This window comes from Oreochromis aureus, linkage group 4 (assembly GCF_013358895.1).
Source record: "Oreochromis aureus strain Israel breed Guangdong linkage group 4, ZZ_aureus, whole genome shotgun sequence".
Taxonomy (NCBI): Eukaryota; Metazoa; Chordata; class Actinopteri; order Cichliformes; family Cichlidae; genus Oreochromis; species Oreochromis aureus.
In genome coordinates this window covers 326,740-350,470 of record NC_052945.1, presented here as the reverse complement: position 1 = coordinate 350,470, position 23,731 = coordinate 326,740, and the positions used below count along the sequence as shown (strand labels likewise).

The window sequence follows — 23,731 nt, the reverse complement described above, 5'->3', positions numbered from 1 at the left end:
CCCTTTGAATTTTGTCAAAGCTCTGCCAGAGGTGTGCATTGAAGATCTTGCATACCGGGGCCTCTGCCAAGCGTTCCCAGTACACCTTCACTATAGGTGTATAGGTGTTCCAGATCTGTTCAGCATTCTCCCCTGCCACCTGATTCAACTCACCGCCAGGTGGTGATCAGTTGACAGCTCAGCACCTCTCTTCACCCGAGAGGAACAAACCCTTTCATCTACTGAGAAAAACCCCAACAAGACTTTTTAACTGTAATTGGTGCCTCAATAAAGACGGAGGTGTTCATAAACAAAGTTACTGGTTTGTTTATTCAATTGTTGTTTATTCAGGAGCATTTGGACCCAAAAATGCCAGCAACGTCGCCTGTGATGTCGGACCTAACAACCGGATTAGGTCATAGTACCTTTTTGAAACCAGGCAATGAGGGAAATGGCCACACAGGAACAACAGCATGGTCCCTGAGTCTAACAAAAAGCCAGAGACCAAGCAGCAGACATTTTCCTCTATGGTAATTCCTAGTTCTCTGTTCCAGTCTTAGTTTTCAAGTTTCCTAGCTTTAGTTCCTTGTTTCCAACTTCTAGTTTTTGAGTGTTTGCTCATTAGTACCCTTTGTGTTTGAATATTTTTTATACTGCAAAATAAATCTGCCTCCCTTAGTTCACTCCTTTGTTTTTGGGTCCTCCTCCTGACTCCCAAACAGCTAGCGCTAGTGAGAACCTAACTATGCTGAACTCACTTTGGAGTACAGGACCCAAGTGATGCAATGAAGATAAACACTAACCGGCCTGCCAATCAGAGTCTGCTGATACTGCCTTCATGAACTAAACAAGCCGTCATTGTAAATCAGCCAAGGACAATAGTTGCAGTCAGAATAATTGATACTCATCTATATATGAATACCTACTGACTCACTGACCTTCAAATATTTCAAACAGGTCTGCTAACTGAGAGACAATAAATGACGATGCGTTTTTTCTTTCATTTGCTCCTGTTGATCCTGAAATGACCAAAGATGCCAGGCACTTTAGCTAAAGTAGACCCTGAGCACATCACTGCAGGTAAACAGCAGAGCCAGTGAATAATACAAAAAATAGTTTAATATCATTGACAAAGACACTGACATGCAGTTAACGCACCCACATTTTACACACACTTTCAAGTGCAGTCAGAAATATCACAAATATACAAAAACAGCCTGTAAAAGTACACGAGACACAAAACAGTTTCACAGAAGAGCCGACCGCAGTTTTTACTATGGGATCTTTCAGCACCTAAAGGCAACCGGGATGGTTTTACTAACAGCTTTCTCAAAGGAGAGTTTACGAGGAGACCCTGAAGGCACCACAAAGACATGACATGATTGCTACCATATTAAAGAAGCAGTGCCCTCATTTTGATTCCAGCCCTTTAAAGGAAACACCAATCTGTTTCCAATCAATCCATGGCTAAGAAATATACACATATACACACAGATCACTAACCAATCATCTATAATCAATCTTCTGTGCTTGCTGTCAGCTGGAAACCTCACATCTCCGTCTACAATATGAACATAAACACATTACGAGGTTTTCACATGACAGCAGACTCACACTGGCAGTGTGTTGGTCCAGTTAGAACTGGTTTGTAGAGCGCTATACAAATACCGGCCATTTACAAGCCATTTTGGTCTAGTCCAGTTTGATTCGGTCCGGTCTGGTTTATTTTTTCAGACGCTGAGAGTGTCTCAGTGAGTCTCAGTCCAAGAAGTGACCCAGTGTTTCGGGGACTTCCTGTTTCGACATGAGGAGACCTGGTCCTGGATCAGGAATCCGTCAGCATCCATGTGCTGCTGTTGCAGGTTGTCTTTACCCATAATCCTCCCCTGATGGAGCACGACTGCCCGCCACACCCCCTGACTCACAAAGAACCCACACTGCAGAGAAAAGGAAGGATCAGAGACCTTGTATGTCCACAGAGACACAGAGGCAGTGAACAGGTGACACAGGTGAGTTTGCTGGGATAACCAGTGATCTGCTAAAAGGCAGATTCATACTGGTGCTATTTAATTCCCATAATTCCTTGCATTAACAGCAAACTGAATATTTTTTGGTTTAAGGAGTCTGTCGGGATTTGTGTGTTTGAAATTTGATTTGATTGGCTGCAAAAATCTAGCAGGTGTGGCCACAGACACATTAAAGGGTGAGACTGCTTAATTTTTTTCTGCTGTTTTCCCATTAATGTGCCCTTTGTGGCTCCTTTCAGAATAAAAGTGCCATCAAATCTGCAGAGAAAAGCCAACAAACACAAGCAATCACATTTTTTGGTGAGCTGATGAATCAGAAAAGGTAGAGCAGATGTAAACAGGAGGTTACTGAAAATCAAATGGTTCCTGAGATTCTGGATGAAACAGGTTTTATTATGGCAGATGAATTTGTGGGGATGTCGTTATTAGTAAAAACCTAGAATTGATCAAATTTAAGACAAAATTTCAAAGAACCTCAAAGGATCAGTGCTGACTATTTTAAGCAAGTACAAACTTTTTAACTTTGATCTGACTCAGGACTTTTCATAGTCTCAGTAATCAGTTGGTAACTCTTCCACCTCTGGTCCTTACAGCCGGGCTCTCTGGCTGCGGTGCCCCAGCCTCAGAGCTCCTCGGTCAGCCTGTCGTTCTCAGATGGCTGACTCTTCATCTGGGCCTTCTGGGTCTTTGCCTGGTACAGCTCCCTGGTGCTGGCTCTCCTGAAGAACCCACACTGAACAGCAGGGGGCGACACACAACACTTTACAGAGATAAAGCTCACGATACAGATGAATGATGAATGGTGATGAGTGGTGATGAGGTGATGATGCTCTGGAACCTAAAACTGGAACCAGCCTGGCAGTGCAGCAGAACTGGAGCCATCTTTCAGAAGCGGACACTATTTAGTTTTCAGAGATGGTTTGTATTTCCAGCTCAGGAACAATGATTTCACTGGAATCATTTAAGACTTTTTCTCCCAGTTTCTATGCCAAATGAACAATTTAAAGACTTCCTCTGATCAAAAACATCTTTCAGTTTACACACAAAACACCAGACAGGTGAAATTAAGCTGTTATTATAACAATATATGAGTACTGTGGAGACTTTGGATGATATCCACTTGTGAAAAGTTTCCCTGGACTATGACGTTATCTGCTGCATCTTTTCTGTATATTAACACTCGGGTTACCTTCCAGAGCAGCAGACAGATGAGAGCCAGCAGCAGGACACCTGCCAGGGCAGACAACATGATGATCCACAGGGGGGCGCCAGAGTCCACCTGGAGCCCCAGATCTGAATAGATGTAGACCTCAATCTGCAGAGAATACCTCAGAGATTCAGCAAGAAACTACAGCCACATACAGCGGACTGTGAAGGAGGGTGCAATGGTCCTTAGGGGGCGCTAGCTGCAATCTGTTACCTGCGAGCTGTGAGACTCCATGTTGACGGTGGGTTTGTTGGTCTGCAGCTTCAGAGACGCCTGGCCTTGAACCAACACGCTGCTCGCATCACTGTAGTCCTGAAACACAGCAAGAAGCGATAACTGGCCATGAGAGGATGGAAAAAACAAAAAGTCCTGATATCTGAGCACAGGTGTCTGCAGGTTTTGGACAGGAATGCCTTCTGAGCTCACAGGACGACATTTTTTGCATTTCAGAGGTCTTAAGAGTTTTCATGCAGTATTTAAATGATAACGAGGGTTAATTTCGACAATGCTTTTACACACAGACAAAAAAAACCTAGTTTAAAAAATACAGAGCAAAAGAAACCAAAAATAGAAACTATCAATCTAAATAAAATGTAACAAATAGAATAAAAATCACTTGTCTCTGTAGTTGTGATGTGGACGGTTTAATCTCTTTAAGCTCTAGTTTTGAACTTTTCTGGTCTCCGTTTGCTTCTTTAGCTGCTAAATGTTTGCATTTTAAACTGGCAGGAAGTGAACCAGAAGAATGAAAGTGGGCATTAAACGAGGGTATAAGACTGGGGCTGCCCTTTGTACCTCGATCATGGTGGAGTTCCACAGTCGGGCTTTGACGGTCAGAGTCGCCGAGTTGTTCATGCTGACGAGAGGACAGACGAACTTCACGCACCTCGCTCCGCGGACACAGTCCTGCAACACGGTTTACTGTCATTACTTTGAAACACAACTGTGGACGTCCTAATAAAACTGTCCTCATGTTCTTCAGAAGCCCTCAGTTTTCTAAACCATGTCAAAATGTTCCTCAAATTGTCCTCTCTCCTAAATGTCCCCACATTTAAAACTGTTCTGTCCTCCTAGATCATCAACAAGCTTGTAGAAACAGTGTGTCCCCGTGCTTGTGTCTGTACCAGACTGTAGCGCTTCTTCTTTCTCTGCATATGAAGGACAGTTGGAGTTCTGTCAGTCTGCTCCTCTTCCTCGTTTACTTCATCCAGATTCCTCTTCATTTTCTTCTTCTCCTCTTTTGACAGCTGAACCAACAGGAAGACAGGCTAACTTTCAGAGACAAGTTTAAAATCTTCAGTAAACAGTTCACATTTAATTGGCCTTTATTCTGGAAGAACGACTTTTATTTTGAAAGGAGTGTATGAGGCTGATGTTGCTATGGTTACCGTGAGGTTGAGAGGGTTAATGATGTTGCCGGGTGGAGAGCAGCGAGGCTCTGAGGTACCGTTTATTTGGATCTCTGTGAGGTACAGCAGCCACTTCCCATTGGTTGCTTCCATCGGCCAATCAAACTCCACCTCCAGGGTGCCCAGGTGGCCAAGCGGCTTTCCCTGGACATGCACCTGATGGAGAATACCCGTTCACACCTGGACTGGTGAGGGTCACGCAGAACTGTAAATGTTTTCAGACAAACCTGGAAGGTCAAGAGCAGCAGGCTGCCGATGTCCTCTGTCTTCTTCATTGCCACCTCACCGATCACATGACCACTGAAGGAGGTGGGGCCTGACGTCGAAATTCTGTCGGGGTACCAGATGAAAGGTTACCGTGCCTTCTACATTCAAAATACTTAGAAGTGTGGCTCTGTGATGGTGTTTCTGTGGACCACTGTGGCCCTCCTTTTCAAGTGTCCAACACTCCCGAGTGCAGTGTGTTGCACTCTTCATACGTGCCTCACTTCCTTGTCCCCCATTAACCATATAAGTACGGGGTGTCTGTAGCTCACAAGATAGGTCACCTACTAACTGGAAGGTTAGTGGTTTGATCCCTGACTGCCTTGGGCAAGATACTAACTCCAAGTTAATGACTCGCTGCCCTTCAAAGCCACCTGCGTCGGCTAGAGGACTGTTTACTTTCACTTACCTGGGTGAAAGGATACTCTCAGTTGAAAACACACACACACACACATACATACACACACACAACTGGACCAGGGCAGAGATACCGCAGGACCAGATGCTGCTGTCTACAACGGGTCACTCTTACTCCATTTACCCGCCCTGTTGCTTGTCATGTCTTTTCATGGTGTTACGGTACGAAGGGATAGGGATAGCTCAGTAGGTAGAGTGGTCGCCCATGACTGGAAGAGTTTGAATCCACTGAATGGCTACCCTCAGGTACCCCCTGAGCAAGGTACCATCCCTCCCAGAGATGGGCGCGTTACTGTAATCCGATTACTTTTTTCAAGTAACGAGTAATGTAAGGGATTACTATTGCAAAAACGGTAATTAGATTACCGTTACTTTCCCGTAGGAACGCTGCCTTACTGCGTTACTAAAACCGTGAGTTTTTTGCGAGAATGTCTCATGACAGTGACGTAAGCGAGTGCGACGTTCGTGACAACAGCTGTGTGCAGATCAACAATGGATAATATATCGAGTGCGGAGAGAGTATGAGCGTGCAGCGTTTAAAGCGTGGAAGTACTGACCTTATTTTGAGTTTGATTCCATAAAAAGTGACAAAAACATTAGTGTCTGTTGTGCGTGGGAAGAAAATTTCTTTTTACAATGAAAAAAAACCCCTTAAGTTCCAAGCAAGCGCCAAGTGCGCTATGTGACTGTAATGGGAAATTCACAGAGAAACTCGTGGAGTCTTCAACTGACCGCTGCGGCACACCTGCACCAGGGTAAACCTCCGCCTACCCAGTCCTGCTTTACAGGTGAAAATAGAGCAACTAGCCTTTGACTTTATTTATTTTCTGCTGTGTTTTACTTGCATCTATTTGAAAGAGTGAGTGTAAACACAAAAACATATTTTATTTTATGTGCTGGAATGTGCAGAAAATAGGTTTAAATGTTAAACAAATTTCTTCCAGTCAGAGAATGTTGCATATAATTTAATTTTTGCTTGATGCATAAAGTTAAAAGATTAAAACTAATAAAACAAGTTTTAAAAAGAGACTTTTCCATTTGATTACATTTTGTATGATGGATTATGCAGAAAAAGTAGAATTGGGCTGAAAGATCTATCGCTTTATCACCTATTCAGGTTGTAAATCGTGTTTTAAAAAAGTAACTAAGTAACTAAGTAATTAATTACTTTTGAAAATAAGTAATCAGTAAAGTAACGGGATTACTTTTTTGGGGAAGTAATCAGTAATTAGTTACTGATTACTTTTTTCAAGTAACTTGACCAACACTGATCCCTACACACTGCTCCCCGGTGCGCCTGCCTAGTGGCTGCCCACTGCTTCACTGAGTGAATGGGTCAAATGCAGAGAGAGTCATTTCCCCACAGGGATCAATAAAGTATACATTATTATTAGATTCATTCGAGTTTTTGTTTCCTGTTCTCATACTGATCCCCTACCAGGAGCTCAGTCTGAGTAGAGTTCTCTGTTGTTCTCCTCCACTCCCTAATGTGTTGCACATATCATTGTTTTTCCTCAAAGCTACCTGTTCTGACCTGTCTCCCCGATGTGATGTTTGTGTGATGCAGAGGTTCCCAAAGTGTGGGGCCCGCCCCCTAGGGGGGGCGCAGAGCCATTGCAGGGGGAGCGCGGTATGAAAAGAAAAAAAAAAAGAGCGCTTGGACACTGTGGACAGGTTTTTGACGGGGCTCCCACACAAACGCAAACCAGGAGATGAAGCATCGCTGAATATGTTTCCAAACCAACTTCCTTCCAAGCCAAAGACTAGAAAATATGGTGAAGCATATCTTCCCTTTGGCTTCACCTGCACAAGTGCCAAGGTAGGCCTCCCCTGCAAAATTAGTTTCCCTTTGTCGGGAGCAGCGCTGGGCTCTCCAAATCACGGACAAACAGGATCCCACATTCTTGATTTTTAGTTCACAAACACTTCTTGTAATAACTAACTACTCCTGACATTTTGGACATGTTAGCTCTTTATGCAGTAAAGTTACAGCGGGATACAAATAATATCAGGCTGATCCTGCCGTAATTTGTTCCCCCTGTTCAAATCCCGGACAAACAGTATCCCACAGCTGTTTATGTGTTTAAACCCATTTTGCACAGAGAGACATTTTTTGAAAAATGTATTGACAGCAATGTTGAATATTATTACACAGGAAAAAAAACAACTACACCTAAAATAATCACAGCGTGACGCCTCTGCCTTTCTAAATGCAGGGACAGTAACTGCGTGTGTGTATGTAAGCGTGTAAAACCTGCAGATAGTCAGATTAACAGCAACAGTATTTTGTCTCTATCTGCAATTCTGCAATTCATCTCAAGTAAACAATAACGTGGCGCACAGCGTGACGTGAAAAGAGGCACATACTTTTGTCGTTGCGTGACGAACTCTGTAATCCTCGTCCACACGTAAACGCAAAAAAGGAGTTTTAAATAATCTCCGTTTTCGGTGAATCGCAACGCCGTTTACGTGTTGACGAAAAGCCCAAACGCATAGAAACAGCTGCGTTTTCAAAAAATACCCGTGTAGGTGTGGACGCAGCGTAAAAGAGTTAGTAGTTTATTTTATTACTACCTGTAATTTATTGCAGTTTACTTGTATTTGCTTAATTGTTTACTGAATGTTTGAGGTGTGAAATAAACCACAATGGAGCAAAATATGGGTGTGTGTGTTTGGAGGATGTGTTTGTGGTGGTGGTGGGGGGCCGAACATTTTTCTTGTAAAAAAGGGGGCCTGGCAAAAAAAGTTTGGGAACCACTGGTGTAATGTATGTACGGTAACAAGGAGTCCAATTTCACTGCAGGGAACTGCAAGTGACAAATAAAGGCTTCATCATCGTCATCATCATCATCATCATCATCATCATCATCAAGTTGCTCTGAAGATGCTCCACATAAGTATGAATGTGTGTGAACGTGAGATATAACGCACTCAAGTGCTTGTGTGAATGATGCAAGTTATATAAAGCGCTTTGAGTAGAGCCAGTCTATTCACATGGATGTAAGACATGTGTTTATTGATACTGTCTGTTATCTATGTTCTGATGTTCATCACTTTTTTTATTAATTTTGCACTTGGTCAGAAGTGTCTGACGCTGTGAGCTAAGGTCAACATTTCCACTGGGGCGTGGTTACTGTCCTTGTCAGTCTGGATTCATTTCATAACAAAGAGTCGTAACTCAGATTCTTCGTCTGCCCTGGCTGTGAGCTTAAAGCTCAGACTGACCACCTGATGTGCATCTGTACTTACAGACTAAGCGATGTCTGCAGCAAATACTCCACCACCATGGAGACGGAGACCGGGGACAGATCCGGCTGCTCACTGAGCCTGAAGACACACAGAAATCCCACTCAGTAACCTCCAACAAACACAGAGAGAGCGAGAGCAGCGTGTGGTGAAGGCCGTACGTGGACAGCTGCAGCACAGACTGGATCTCCCGTGTGTCCAAACTGATCTCAGATGGCTGAAATTTGATCAGAACCTGAACCTGAAACACAGGAAGAGACAGTACATCAGAAAAAGCTCAGCAGGGTTACTGCAGTACAGACAGCACCAATGCTAGTACCCTGCGTCAGCAGCAATATTCCCTACCTTGTTGTTGCTTCTGAAAGGGTTCCCGAGCTCACACTGAAGAGAGGTCCCCTCCACAGAGCACTCCACCACTGCTGAGGCGTCACCCTGAAACACAAAGAAAAAGGGGTGATATGGTACTACAAGGTCATTAAGATAAGATGGGGCCTGATTATTTAAGACCTTGTATGTGAGGAGCAGGATTTTGAATTCTGGATTTAACAGGAAGCCAATGAAGGGAAGCCAAAACAGGAGAAATCTGCTCTCTCTTTCTAGTCCCTGTCAGGACTCTTGCTGCAGCATTTTGGATTAACTGAAGACTTTTCAGGGAGTTTTTAGGACATCCTGATAATAATGAATTACAGTAGTCCAGCCTGGAAGTAATAAATGCATGAACTAGTTTTTCACCGTCACTCTGAGACAGGATATTTCTAATTTTAGAGATGTTGCACAAATGGAAGAAAGCAGTCTTACATATTTGTTTAATATGTGCGTTGAAGGACATGTCCTGGTCAAAAATGACTCCAAGGTTCCCCTGCAGTTTAACTAATTGGTGTGTGTTACCTGGCTTCATGGATAGATAGAGCTGCGTGTCATCTGCATAGCATTGAAAATGTATACTATGTCTTCTAATGATACTGCTTAAGGGAAGCATGTATAATGTAAATAGAATTGGTCCTAGCACTGAACCCTGTGGAACACCATAATTAACCTCAGTGTGTGAAGAGGACTCTCCATTTACATGTACAAATTGGAGTCTATTAGATAGATATGATACAAACCACTGCAGTGCAGTACCTGTAATACCTACAGCATGTTCTAATAAATTCACCGTGGTGTTACACTTTAGATGGTCTGAGCTCTGCTCTACCTTTGTTTCTACTCCAGAGTAGATAAGTGATGGTGGGATGCTGATGCTCAGAATGGTGTTGTGAGCGTCCTCTGCTGGTCGACCTGTTGATGGTGTATTGCTGACGTTAACCTCCAGAAACAGCCTCTTGATGGTGGAGTTGAAGTACAACACCTGAGTACCCTCAAGCCTGAAAACACACAAGAACACAAACATCGGCCGAACTGCAGCAGCTGTCTTAGTTAAAAATCAGCTGATAGACTCTAACCATGTTGTAACTCACAGACTCTAATCCAGTCTTCTGCTCTTTTGTCTGTTATTGTTTATTCTTAATGTTTATACAGCTTTTGTTAAAAGTGAAATATTTCAATTTTGTTTTAATTTTTCATTGTATCTCAGTTTTTATTGAGTACCTAACAGTTGGTAGGAGACACTGGCCTTCAGGCTTTCTGGCAGAACACCTTCAGGGAAGTAAGTGGAATATCAAAGTCAGTCATCAAGTAAGTCATTGTAGTGGGATGTGGTCTGTGGCTTGGCCACAGGGAAGGGTAAGGAAAGGTGCCAAGGGGTACAGGTCGGTGTACGATGGACTTGGGCTGCACACAGACTCTGGTCCACCAAACCCTGGTTTGCCCAGAGCATTGGGGGAAACAGAGCATGGGGACATTCCTAAATATCCCATAGTGCTGGTGGAAATTAAATATAGGGGCAAAACCCACCTGCCTGGCACATTAGATTAGATTAGACGAAACTTTATTAATCCCTTGGGTGGGTTCCTCCGGGAAATTCGGTTTCCAATAGCACAGCACTGACAGAAGTTACAGAATGTCCCTTAATTACTAGGATGGACTGGCCTGGGTTCGTGTTGGGATGGGATGCACTGATGACCGTTACTGACATTACTGACATCGTCAGTAGTGACGAGGGGTGAGTGAGGTTGTTTAATGCTGACTCTGATGAGGAGGAAACAGCGGGGCTTCCAGTAATTCGCTCCACAGAAATGTTTCCACTGGAGCATCGACACTCGATGCTCAGCCTTTGACCAAATGATAAAAACGGATGTTCACATGGTGCGCCCAGGGATGGGAACTGATAAGAATTTAGCACTTTCAATTTCATTATTGATATCACTTCTCAATTCTATTCCTTATGGATTCTCATTGGTTCCACCATTAACGACAACACATTCATGCAAATTAATTACATGCTGCTTGGTCAAATCAATCACTACAACTTATTGCTGCTAAAGGAGGGTCTGAAGCTGCTGAATCATGGAGTGTACAGCTGTAACAATGGTACTACAGTCTCAGAGCTGTACGTGTAGTTGCTTTATTTTCTTTTTCAAGTATAGTGGATTTCTGGGTATACAATTATAAACGAGATAATAAATAATGATAAATAATAACAAAGACTTTTAACCCCAGTGAAGTACAGAACTTCTTATCTGCTTCATCATGCCTTTAAATTGGCTTCTGATCACATGACCTCATGCTTCCTGCTGAATATTTCTGTCCAACCATGTTTTTTTGGACTCTGTGCTGAGCAGTTCTTTTCACTCACTCGGGGAAAGCTTGCTGGCTCTCATCGGTGAACCGAGCCGTCATCTGCAGGTTACTGTGGCAGCGGTTATCGGAACCACAGGCCTTCTGGATGTGGATCTGAGGGACAAGGACAGCATTGGTCAGACCAGCAGAGTTTGGCTTTTCTATAGGAAGGTTCTGATGGGTTCTGACCTGGGTTCTGATGGGTCGGGGGGTCTCACTCAGCACCGGGAGGCGTTTCAGGTCCTGCACGTTCTTTTTTTTCTTGGGAAACTTCTCGTACAAGGAGGCGTTCAAGGAGAACACCAGAGGCTCCACTTTGTCTCTGATTATACTCTTCAGAACATAAGAACACAGAACAGAAACTGAACATCAGCTCAGTGCCAACATGACGTGGACTGCAGGATCTTCTTTGGAGGATCTATCCAGGCACTGATGTGAACTGGCCACTCGGAGCTGAGGAAATCAGGCTGAAAGCAGGTGGTGATCAGCAGGAATGTGAAGTAAACACGAGTCAGAGTCAGTGGACTGAAAGCATGAGAACCAGCAGGCTCGCTGACAGTCTGAAACAGCATCACAGAGTGAAAACAGGACGAGAGCCGAGCGAACACAATCACAAACACAAACAGAAGACATGAACGAACGTGACTTTTGCTTCAACCTGCAGAGATTTAACCTGCCTACACACCACCTCAGATGCTCGCTGTGGTTTTCCTGTTGAGCTGTGGTGGAGAAGCAGGATGTGGAGTCTGTCAGCAGCTGAATGAATAACAGGGCAGCAGAAAGTCATCATGACTTTGATCATCAGAATCAGTTAGTCATATCTCACACAGCAGAACTTCCTTCATCTGACTCTAATTAAAGGAAAAAATATAATTTAAGATCTTTGAGGTTTTTTCATGCAGAAATGGAGGACCATGCTGGTCTTTGCTCTCATTATGTGGTGAGCTGGTTTGGGACGATTCTCAGAGTGAGCTAGTTTTAAATAAACTGTGACAGAGCTCCGACACTCACCATTCACATCGACACTAAATCTTCTGTTTCAGTGGACGTGCTTGTCAGATTTCAGCAGCCTGTAGGGGGTGCTGTGCCTGTGTTTGTCTCACCTGCAGTCCCACTCTCAGTGTCCTGCACTGCTCCCGGGGCATCGACAGGTAATCAGAGTACACGCTCTGCCCGTTGTCACGAAAATTGAGGCGGGGCTTGACACTAGTGATGTCAGCTGTCAGTGTGAAGAGGATGGCTGTGACACAAAGATAAGGGTTAAAATATAAAACACACAGGAGTAAGATAATCACAGGCTGTGATGTGATTTATTTGTTGACCCCTAACCCTGACATGTGACAAACTCCAATACAGTCAGTAAACTGAAGTTTAAGACTTTGTTCTGTGGGTATAGCTGTAGCTCAGGTGGGAGAGCAGGGCACCTTCTAATTGGAGGTTTGGTGGTTCGATCCCAGTCTACATGCCAACCCCATGCCCTCCAATGTAGCGTGCGTGTGTGTGAATGGTGGATAGAAAAAAAGTGCTTGTTTGAATGGATGAATGAGGTAAGTTGTGTAAAGTGCTCAGAGTAGCAAAGCGCTCCGTCTGTTTAGCATTCTGTGCATTTTAGATAAAACTCTAAAATATAAGACTGTTTTATTTTCTTTAAAGTTAAAACTCCGGAAAGTTTTTTATGAAATTGAGTAGGACCAAGAATTGAGCCTTGAGGAACTCCACATTAAAATTCATAGATAAAGATAATCTACATTTTAGACTGGATTTCAATACACAAAATTTTATTTCTGATACTTTAGTTTCTCTGTCAAAATATTAAGAACAAACGCTTGATGACATTGTGAAGTAGCATCAGATCGTGGAAGTTTACAGCCACACTCAGTAGCTTACATTGAAAAACATGCGCTGAACTAAATTTAAATGAATACACTGCCCAGGTAGCGCATCAGAAGTTACTTTTACAACATCACCTTTGGTGGGACATATCAATTTCATTTCATTCAAATGAAAATAACTCCAGCAGCGTTAGCTGATATACTGTAGAAGATGGATATTTAAAGCTTCAGTCAGTCATTTTTTAAGTTATTTAATAGAATAAAAGAATACTGTATTCATAAACATATATACAGACAAAAATAGTGTTATTACATAGAAAATGATGCATTCGCAATAACGTATAATTGATGTATTATTATTATTTTAGCACAGTGGCTGGGGGACAACTCCCTTCTGACTAATGTTGGGGATTTACATATGTGTCCATCATCAGTCAGAAGTGAGCGTCTCTGACTCACTCGTATCAGACTACAGCCTCCTCCAGAGTAAATAAAGGTGGATGCTTCTCACTCGGCATTGACAGATATCACTCTGGATTACTGTCATCACACTGATTTTTCTGTCAATACTACAGTTTGGGGTTTGAGTATGGGTTTAATTATAGCAGAAAAGGTATCAGATGTATTACTGATAGTTGGCTGAAGCCTCACGATGCTTCTGTAATGGAACAGGACGTCTTTAGAGGAGATCAACTTGCAGGAAAAAAAAAAATCTTTTTATTAAATTGAAATGATTTTCAGTTTTAGTTGGTGTGACCTGCGATGACTGATGAATTAGTCTTTTTATGCTGGGGTTTATCAATAGTTTATCAATATATTTATATTTGCAGACCAATGCTAAATTAGCCAATACTTGAATGGACTCTGGTCTTCTCTTCCTGTGTGTAGTCGACATGTTAACAGTTATCAGGTTCTCTGTGAGACAGAAGACGCTCAGGTCCAGAGACACAGTGAGGGTGACCTTGTCTCTGATTGGTCAAATTAACACAACCAGCAAACACACACACACACACACACACTGAGAGAGTGAGAGTCTCAGATGTAATAATATCAGTTTCTGTAATGTGATTTATCATTCAGAGAAACACTCAGGGGACAAGAGGACACACAAGGACACGGCATGATGTCAACTGTGCGCGTGTGTGTGTGTACAGGCGTGTTATAGCAACAGTGTGGCCTCAGCTCTGATTGGTCGAGTTAACAAGACACAATAAGGACACACACACTCAGAGTGTGTGTGTGTGTTTCTGTGAGTGATTGACAGGACACAGCTGTCAATTAGCTCCAGTTTTTAATCAACACACACACACACACACACACACACACACACACACACACACACACACACACACACACACACACACACACAGGAAGCTGATGTCATTAGCGAGTCCAGCCTGTAACCTCTTGTTAGTGGCAGTGTGGTCGATTGCTGTGCTCGCTTAGACTCTCCTGAGGTGTTACCTCAGGTCACCTGACCCAGGTGTGTGTCTCCAGGTCAGAAACCACTATGTACTGTTTCCATGGCTACACGTTGGTGGGCTGAGAGTCACTGACACTCCACCATCTCGCTCAACTGCCCGATAAAATCCTGCTGCGTAGTTTCCGTCTGCTGGTGCTGAGAGTGATGCGAGATGCACAGTGAGAGTCAGATTCACCTGTTGGAGGTTAATCCAGCCCTGAGCTCAGCTTTGAAGGCAGCACCTCGTCTGTAAATCTGCAGCAGGCCATAGGGACGTGAACTTTGGATGAGTCACATGACTTCATCTTTCAACAGCCAAACTCTGGGAAAACTGGGAATCGTCATCATTTCAATTACTTTGATAGATAACAGTTTATGACAGATTTTACTGGCACGTGGGCACCTGGTAGGATGTAATGAACAACTACAGCCAGAAGGTTGGGGTAATGCACCCTTAAGCTAAAACTGAAGGAAACTCGCAGTTATGGGCATCGGAGCAGGAAAGCAAACAGGAAAAATATGTAAATACAGGGACAACCACAGCTGTCCAAGTCTTGCATCAAACTCTATCAAAAACCAATGAAATGGGACTGATTCTGAACCTGCCAGGTAGACACAGCATGTTACAGGTGTTCTACCGCGTCTGAACAATAGTTCCTGGTTCAATTTGGCTCAGCTACCCTTCAGGGACATCTAAAACTTACGTTTTAAATTCACTGTGAGCAGCTCTATTAGATTCCTTCGAATGTTCTCATCCAGGCTGCTCACAAACAACCACCGACCTCCAAAAGTCAAAAATGAACCCCTGCAGTTCCTCTACTGTCCAGCAGAGGCTCCAGCTTGGAAATAAACATGTTTACAGCCTCATAGAAAGAGTTTTGCTCACTATAGCTCATTTCCCCCTTCATAACACCTGTACAGGGGGAGGGGGTTTATAAAATTCAGCTATTTAAATTATATTGAGGTTTTAAGTTAGCTTTATTAGGGGCGTGGCTGTAGCTGCTAGCCGTCTCCTGCAACCACAGTAATTTTTTCCTGTGATCTGAGACTGATCAGATTTAATATGTGGGTACATTTTTTGAAAAAAGTAATTGAAAGTCTTTGACTCACTGATGTTGTCTCTGTCGCTCTTCTCTCCCCTGTTGAACATGTAGAAGAAACACACTTCCACCTGTATACTGAGAGAGTCAGGCTGTTAGCATGTTATCATGTGAAAACATCTCCATACTGAGTGTGTCTGAGAGCATGTTAACTGATGGTAGCTTTGAATCTCACCAGAAGTCACAGCTGTTCGGGTCCACAATGATCGGAGAAACTCTGAGTGTTTTATTTAAATGGATGACCGGTCGACTCCTGAGGATCAACACATCAGTCCATTAATAAATGCATAAATTTAGTTATTCCTGAGCTCTTAATGCTAGCAGTAAGTGCTAATGTTCAGTGCTTTGAGGACTTCAGAATGTACTTTAGATGAGCACTAGTTAGCACAGAAATTGGTACCTGAACAGAACAATGGTATCATCGAGAGACCCAACCAGCAGGTCCGGGTAATAGTTCCCATCAACATCCCCGCCTGCAGAAAGGGAGTAGCCAAAAGTCCCGAACACAGGGGAGACCATGCTGCCTCGGATCACCTGCACAGAGGAGGAGGCGGGGTCACAGGTGTGTCTGCACACCAATTTAAAAACCATCACTGTCAAAACTTGTCTGCCCCGTGAGGACATGTCTGCACTCTGATGGTTCAGAGTTGGTTTTAAAGTTGAAACATAGAAAAACATAGAAAGAACCGTGTTTTTGTGAGACCTGGCTTGGCTCTGTAGAGATGCCCTCACTGCTTCCTGTCCAGATCATCACACTTCCTGCTTCATGAAAAGGAGCTCCGACTGCAAAGTCTGGAACAACCAAAGACCTGTCACCATGACTACTGATTACTGATCACGAAAACACCAGCGTCACGTTGAGTCCTCACCCTGGTAGCCGTCCTGGTTGAGGTCTCCTGCAGCGGCCACAGCCATGCCGAATGCCGACCCTGCCGGCCCCTTCAGCACCATGCTGGTCTCAGAATTGAACCTCCCTCCTACGTTCATGTAGACATAAACTGCCCCGCCCACCTCTGCCTGACGGTGGAAATAAAAAGGAGCGCCCACCAGCAGGTCGTTCCACCTGTGGGACAGAAAAGCAGCTCAGTGTGTGTTCCTTAAACATGTTCCTCAGGTTTAGATTATGGTGCTCTGTGGTTCCCACTGAGTCGTTGTCATGAGAAGATTTTACTAAAGGTACTGACCGTGTTGCCTCAGCGTGGGTCATGTGACCCATAAACCATTCCTCACCCATCATTATTGAGGTCAGCAATTGCCAAGGCGTTCCCAAAATACGAGCCCATCTGTTGACCATGCAGCTTCTGGCGAATCATCAGTTTATCAGAGCGCTTGACGGCCAGCAGCACCGAGCCATGAGCATCTTCCATACGGTCCCGAGGAGCTCCTGTTCAACAACACATCAATCAACACATATCAGTAAATCTATAGGTCAACCAGCTGCTTCCTGATTGGCTGCTTTTTGAAAGTCTTCACCTGTTACGATGGTTTCATCATCCTCTGAGAGAAGGCGAGGAGCCTGAGCGACAGAATATCCTGCACAAATACACATTTTACATTCAGCTTCAAGTCTTTAAATGTAGGAAAGATTCACATTAAAAGCTTACATGTCTCAACATTCATAGAAACTTCAAAATAAAAGCAGCTGAATTCTGTGACACACAGACAGATGGATACATGCAAGACCGATGGAGGGCTGATCCAGCTGCTTCATTAAAATAAGTCTGCCACGTAAAACAATAACACAAAGCACGATTCAGACCCTGACTGAGCCGCACGTCAGAGTAACGGCTGCTTGTCCATGTAAGAAACTCTGCACTTAGCTTGTGAGGCTGCAGGTATTTATTTAAGTCAAAGGAAAGAGCCGGACCCACAGCCACCTGTGGCGACAAACACTTCCTGCAGAAACCAGAATTACAGTTTTTGATTTCAGTCGTATTAACGATATGAAAGCCGGTTTGAGGCGTGCGTTTCTGAATGAAGACACACAAACAGAGTTTTCACTATGGACTCTTTTCTGCGTCATGTGTGACTAAAAACCTGAAACACTGCTCATAGTCAGCTAAACCTGATGACAGCTTCTGCTCTGCTCTGTGTTGAGGAACATTAACGTGTCTACAGGACACCGTCACTCTGCTCCACCCTCATTAAATCATTGTCTCAAACCGCATGTGGTCATTGCAAACCTTATTTAGGCACATTCGTGTAGCTGATTTAAACACTGCCCTGAGGAGGACACGTGTGACCGAGCTCAGATCTGAATTCTGAGTTATTTAAAGAGACGGCACACCGATGTAGATGTTCCTGTGCTTCTGGTTGGAGAAGGAGCTCTTCTTGGTGTCAAACTCATCGTCAGGGTTCATCCAGGAGACGTGGATGTTTCCTACAACACACACACACCATGAACTGCACTAAATTTCTCAGAGCTGAGATGCTTGCTCTGAATTTGGGTGAAAAGGAAGAAAAACATCAGAATAGAATAGAATAGAATCACCTTGCCATTCGAAGCTTCCAGGCGAGCCAACAATGACTTCGCTTTGAGTGATGGCCGCTGACATCCCCATCCCGCACATGACCTCTCCAGTGAAATCACCCAGATGACTGAATACAGACAGGCAGCAGGTGAGGAGGCGGAGCATCACTCGTCACCTGTAGTGTGCAGTCATGTGACCTACCTGCAGGACTGTTCAGGGTCCTGCCAATTCGAGTCGTTCTCGTCGTACTGCAGGTCGTTTCCACGGAGATAACAGCGGCCAATCATTTGCCTTAAATTGAACGCTCCATAGAGTTTTGTGAAGCGGTGACCGCATGCCTGCAGAGCAAACACGCCGCTCTTTAACTTCAGACCAATAGGAAAATAATCAGCCAATCGGAGCACAAACTCACCAGGACACGCCCCCCAGGCCGGCCCTGACTGGCTACTGAGACGCCCAACCACATGTCCTCAACCAGTTCATCAGCATAGATCTGGGCTGAAACACATCATCACAGGTGAGTCACAGACTGTAGGTTCCACCTACTGGCAGGGTAAAGGTAAAAAAATAAATAAACTTTTGAGTGATTTATTCCACTGACTCTAACCCCATACAACCTGTGCTGCATATATGTTGTCCAGCAGCTGACAGAGCAGGTCGTATCCTGGACACCTGAGCTGCAGCAGTATGACAGCACAGCTCACCTGGACCTGTCACACAGGTGTCACACACCCGCCGGCTAACTTCAGCCACGAGAATCAGCTCACATCAGCGAGTCGCTGATTCATGACAGTTTCTCTCCATATAAACACTGTGTGTGTGTGTGTGTGTGTGTGTGTGTGTGTGTGTGTGTGTGCATGTGGGTGGGTGTGTTGTTGTTGTTGTGTTTGACAGCAGTCGATAACGCAGACAGCAGCTGTCACTGCTTACTGAGGGATGGAGTTCCCATAATGCACCAGGACACTGATAGCATCACCCATTAGTGCAGCCAAACAAGCTCAGGAAACGGGTCGCTTCCTCCTGAGTGCTGACTGTCAGGCTGAGTACCTTGTCTGTGATTGGCCGATACAAGAAAAAGTAAATAAACCAGCCAATAAGGTTAAGGACACGTGTGACTCACTTGGATCTATGAGCTTCATCCTCCTGCAGTCTGACTGGTTGGCACTGATTGGACAGGTGTACACTCCTCCTGTGTGATTGGCTGGAACATTTGGCTCCGCCTTCTCTCTGGGGGCTCCGACTAATAGCCTGTCAGGATGACACAGACGGCACAGTTAACGTTTGAGATTCTGGGTGGAATAAATGAGGAAACGTCTGAAGGACACACACAGAGGACACGGGTCGCCTCCTTCTAAGGAGCTTCAGTCATGTGACGTGAATTATCTGAGGATGAGCAAACCAGCCCAGCCTTCCAGAGACAGGTCGGGGGACTCTGTTTCAGTGCCGTCTACATTTAGTCTCACAGTAAAGTTTTACTGGAACAAACGTGTCCTCCCAGCTGAGAGCTCATTCACAGCAGCCTGACCTGACTGTGCATCTGTACCTGTTTAACTGCTGCTGTGGGGACCCACCTGTTTCACAGGTCAAACCCTATCAAACACACACACACACACACACACACACACACACACACACACACACACACACACACACACACACACACACACACACACACACATTTTAACTCTGCCTGTCCTTAGGCCAGAAACATCACTACCTGTTTAACGTGTCTCCCAGAATCCCCTTGCTATCCATCTAGTGTCCTCAAGAACCCATAAGACCATGGCAGGTGGCCCCCCCCCCCTCCCTGAGCCTGGTTCTGCTGGAGGTTTCTTCCTGTTAAAAGGGAGTTTTTCCTTCCCACTGTCGCCAAAGTGCTTGCTCATAGGGGGTCATATGATTTTGGGGTTTTTCTCTGTATGTATTATTGTAGGGTCTACCTTACAACATAAAGCACCTTGAGGCGACTGTTGTTGTGATTTTGAATTATTGATCATGAGTGTGACAATCACAGAGGGACACACCTGGGGGGAGGGGAGGGGGACTTCCAATCAGAGAAGACATTGACTTTCTAACCCCTGAACACTCCAAGGAAGCTACATTAGAGTGTATGTGTGTGTGTGTGTGTGTGTGTGTGTGTCACTAACAGCTAATCCAATTACAGAGTATAAAGAGACAGTTGTCATGGTGACTAGAGACAGACAGCTGGGTGACCTCTGTGTGACCGCCTCTCACACAGAGACAGGAAATGTGCAGCTTTAGTGTGACCTGCACTTCCTGTTAGACCTCCATCTGACCTCAGTTTACTCTCACACGATGCTCTGCAGACAGAAGCTGCGCATAGAGACTTCAGCTGCTTTTATTTTGAAAGTTTAAGCTAAAAATGTGTGTGTGCAGTGTGAGGCTGCACCATGTGACCTGCCGGCATCTGCTCGGACTCACTCTGACGTTAAACGCCGCGCTGACAGACATGGGCGCTGTCACTGCTCTGCTCCCCGACATTATGGAGCCCCTGAAAACCTCCTGAAGCTCCACCTTTCTTAATACTGCCTCGTCCTTTAGCTGCTGTTTTCACAGACTTCAGGAGAATTCAGACACATTGTTAACGCTGCGGGGCATTCACCTGACTCTGTGTGTGTCTGACGCACACACACACAGGGTACGGTGTGTGTTTGATAGGGTCCAGTGAAGGAAGTGGAGAAGTCGGCCAGAATTCAGTGGAGAACAGTCACCTGAACCCAGATAGACCACTCCATGAAGACAGAGAGCGGACAGAAATGTTACCCACGACGACCACCAAATGATCCAATATTTTAGACGCCCTCACAACTCCAAATGCCACGTTTATTATTCACACGCGAAAGTGTTTCTGAGATATGACCTCACTTCCTGTTTTACTTACTTCTAACTGATGAAAAGTGGAAACAATGTCGCTTTGAACTCTGCTATATCAAAATAATCCAGCAGTTCTTCATATATAGAAAAGGACCCACACAACCCTGCTCTGTTACAACACTGGTGTTATCACTTTTAGGACAGTAACGATCTACTGATCCAAGGTTCAGTCTGAAGTCAGATCATTTACCCGGACACACCTGAGAGCAGATGTACAGCTAGCACACACACACACACACACACACACACAGGTGTGTACTCACAGGTAACTCTCTGTCTTCAGGTCTTGGTGCAGAGCAACAGAAAATCCAAACAGACTTCCTCGTTCGCCCATCTTCAGCAGTGGAAATGATGTGTCGAGGTTAAACGCTGCACACATGCTGATACACACAACCAGCAACATGCACACACCTGTTGCCATGGAGACACACCTGAGGCGATGACAGCAAAAACAGCAGAAAAAAGTCAGAAGTGAGATTAATGTGTCAGTAAGTTACCTTTAATGTCACACAGGTTTTATTCTACCTGGGTATATCGTCATGGTAACTGATGCTCAGTGGAAGACGTATGAAATGTGAAAGCTGCTGAGCCGTACCTTCGTCATGTCATCAAATTAGGCCTGAGTGAATCTCTCAGAGTGTTAAAATGCTGACTGTGGGTCTGGATAGCCATCTATCTCTTTCATGCAGATGACACTGTGTTATTGATGAGCCTCTTTATACCCTCACAGTCACACTCCACCGTGAACTTAACCTGCTGCGTTTCAGGACGTTTTTGTATAATCTCAAAAAAGCTGGATTGGGGTTTTATTTGGAAATGTAATTCACAAAGGTAGCATGATTTTTATCTAATGAAAATCAGAAGTCAAAGATTATTGGAATCTTTTATTTGAAGTTTGAATCTCTGGAAGCAGGATTGATGCTGCTCAGCTTTCTCTGGGTTATGTTAAGAAAGAGTGCAGCTCATCCAAGCTGTGTGAGGTTCCTACTCTGTGATGATCTGGAGGAGTGTGTCATCTGCTGGGGTTGGTGGTGGTCGCTCTGCCGTGTTTGATTTGAAGTTGGTATGGAAAATGAGGAGCATTTCATCATTCTACCTGCTCACAAGCTTTATGGAGATGCTGATTTCTTTTTCCAGCAGAGCTTAGCAGGTGTCCGCAGTAGCAAAACTAAAGGAAACAGTTTTCTGGTCACCCTGAACGCCACAGAGAATCTACGAAAGTCACTTCACCCAAAACTCCAGTTCACGATAACCAGAACTTCAGTAACACCTCAGCAACTATGAGCTTTTCTCCTCCGTGCTATCGTTGTGTTCCTTATCCTTTTATACTGTATTTTCTTTCAGTTCTTTACTCTTCTCTATGTCTTTTCTGTTGGGTTTATGTGTTTTAGTAAATACTGATAAACTGTCATTTCTGTGAACTGCAAACAGTATACCTGTACTGACTGTATTTTTGCTTTCACTTCAGGCTTTTCGTTTTGGCACTAATGAAATATTAATTACATGTAACAGCGCATCAAATATGAAATGTTTTTATGCTCTCTTCTATTCCACACAAACACTTTACTGTCACAGCATCTTTACCCAGCAGACTTACAGTACATTAGCTTTAGATTTTGAGTATTTTGACTCTGTGGCACTTCATTACAGTGTGAGGATACCCGTCTAACCCTGGAATGAATTTACTGAGATATTAAATTTGCTGCTGAATAAGAGAAATCTGGTCTGAAGTCTGTCCCTGTCAGATCAAATGTAAAGAAATAAGGGTAGAGGAAGAAATTCAGACCTGTTGCTCTTCCTGGTGGCTCGTTGGTTTGTCCCTTGCAGGTTGTCAGTTTGATTCCCGCTCTGCTCCGTCTGACTTCTCCTCCGTCTGCTCACCGACTGATTCGCACACGCTCAGATGCCTACCTTACTCACTCCCTCATTCTCATTCTTCAGCTGTGCTCACTCGCCCTGAAATGAAATCATGTCTCTCTCTCTGTTAACCCCACCCTCCCACACACACACACACACACACACACACACACACACACACACACACACACTATGTTTGTCTTTCTAGCTTTGTGAAGACCCATGTTCTCATGTTGCTTGTAGAGGTCTGAAAGCCTGATCTAGAACCTGAACCTAGGCTTAAACAGAACCCTGAAATTGGTTTTGAAGGTCCAAGACGTTCAAAACCCCTCAAGCCCATGAAAACAAACCAAATGTCCTCACAAAGCCTAGAACTCACATGAATAGGCATATGAGCACCCACCCATACACAGAAAGTCATAAAATGATTCAGGTTGTTTGGACATTTGAGGGCACCTTGATTCTCGCTGCACACACACACACACACACACACACACACACACACACACACACACACACACACACACACACACACACACACACACACACACACACACATTCAAACACACATTCAAACACACATGGTTTTCTGGGTTTATTTCCTGTCTTTGTTGCTGCTTCCTGTCTTGCTTTCTTCTCCTTTTTCTGATTTTAAAAACACAGTTAATGACACACACAGACACACACACACACACACACACACACACCCTGCATACCAGAGACCCATGCAGTAGGAGAGCATGCTCTCTGCTGAGGAGCAGTGCTCCACTGAGAGCACCACAACTTGAACCAGCAGCCTCTGGTCCAGGTTCTTCTTCCTCAGGACATGGAGGAAATGCAGCCACTG

The 23,731-nt window shown here is 44.4% G+C and overlaps 1 protein-coding gene across 4 annotated transcripts; it reads right to left on the bottom strand.

The window, feature by feature from the left end:
• Nucleotides 1–1,078: 1,078 nt before the first annotated feature.
• LOC116319395 (integrin alpha-3-like) lies at nucleotides 1,079–22,977 on the bottom strand. Of its 4 annotated transcripts, none has more exons than XR_004199374.2 (29): nucleotides 22,814–22,976; nucleotides 21,291–21,458; nucleotides 19,253–19,380; nucleotides 18,545–18,630; nucleotides 18,334–18,470; nucleotides 18,153–18,259; nucleotides 17,949–18,041; nucleotides 17,135–17,194; nucleotides 16,892–17,045; nucleotides 16,531–16,724; nucleotides 16,365–16,453; nucleotides 16,062–16,195; nucleotides 15,837–15,914; nucleotides 15,672–15,739; nucleotides 12,371–12,507; nucleotides 11,457–11,600; nucleotides 11,284–11,381; nucleotides 9,745–9,913; nucleotides 8,895–8,981; nucleotides 8,711–8,790; nucleotides 8,553–8,630; nucleotides 4,850–4,952; nucleotides 4,602–4,778; nucleotides 4,338–4,460; nucleotides 4,009–4,119; nucleotides 3,427–3,525; nucleotides 3,196–3,321; nucleotides 2,521–2,739; nucleotides 1,079–1,916 (listed from the first exon to the last, which is right to left on the bottom strand). XR_004199374.2 is itself a non-coding variant. In XM_031738696.2 (29 exons), the coding sequence occupies exons 2-28, from the start codon at nucleotides 21,446–21,448 to the stop codon at nucleotides 2,629–2,631; spliced, it is 3,129 nt and encodes a 1,042-aa protein (XP_031594556.1). In that variant the 5' UTR covers nucleotides 21,449–21,458; nucleotides 22,814–22,976; the 3' UTR covers nucleotides 1,079–1,916; nucleotides 2,585–2,628. The 4 variants fall into 4 exon arrangements, 3 of the variants coding, with proteins under 3 accessions (XP_031594556.1, XP_031594555.1, XP_039467570.1); XM_031738696.2 differs by having other exon boundaries at nucleotides 2,585–2,739; XM_031738695.2 differs by having other exon boundaries at nucleotides 1,079–2,739.
• Between the last annotated feature and the right edge of the window lie 754 nt (nucleotides 22,978–23,731).

Excerpts from the sequence above, each read along its gene's own strand:
- LOC116319395 (XM_039611636.1), bottom strand. The coding sequence starts at position 21,448 with ATGGCAACAGGTGTGTGCATGTTGCTGGTTGTGTGTATCAGCATGTGT. Across the intron at positions 8,791-8,894 it reads CTTTCAGAAGCAACAACAAG|GTTCAGGTTCTGATCAAATT; the intron begins GTAGGGAATATT and ends CCTGTGTTTCAG. Across the intron at positions 4,779-4,849 it reads TGCTGCTCTTGACCTTCCAG|GTGCATGTCCAGGGAAAGCC; the intron begins GTTTGTCTGAAA and ends ATTCTCCATCAG.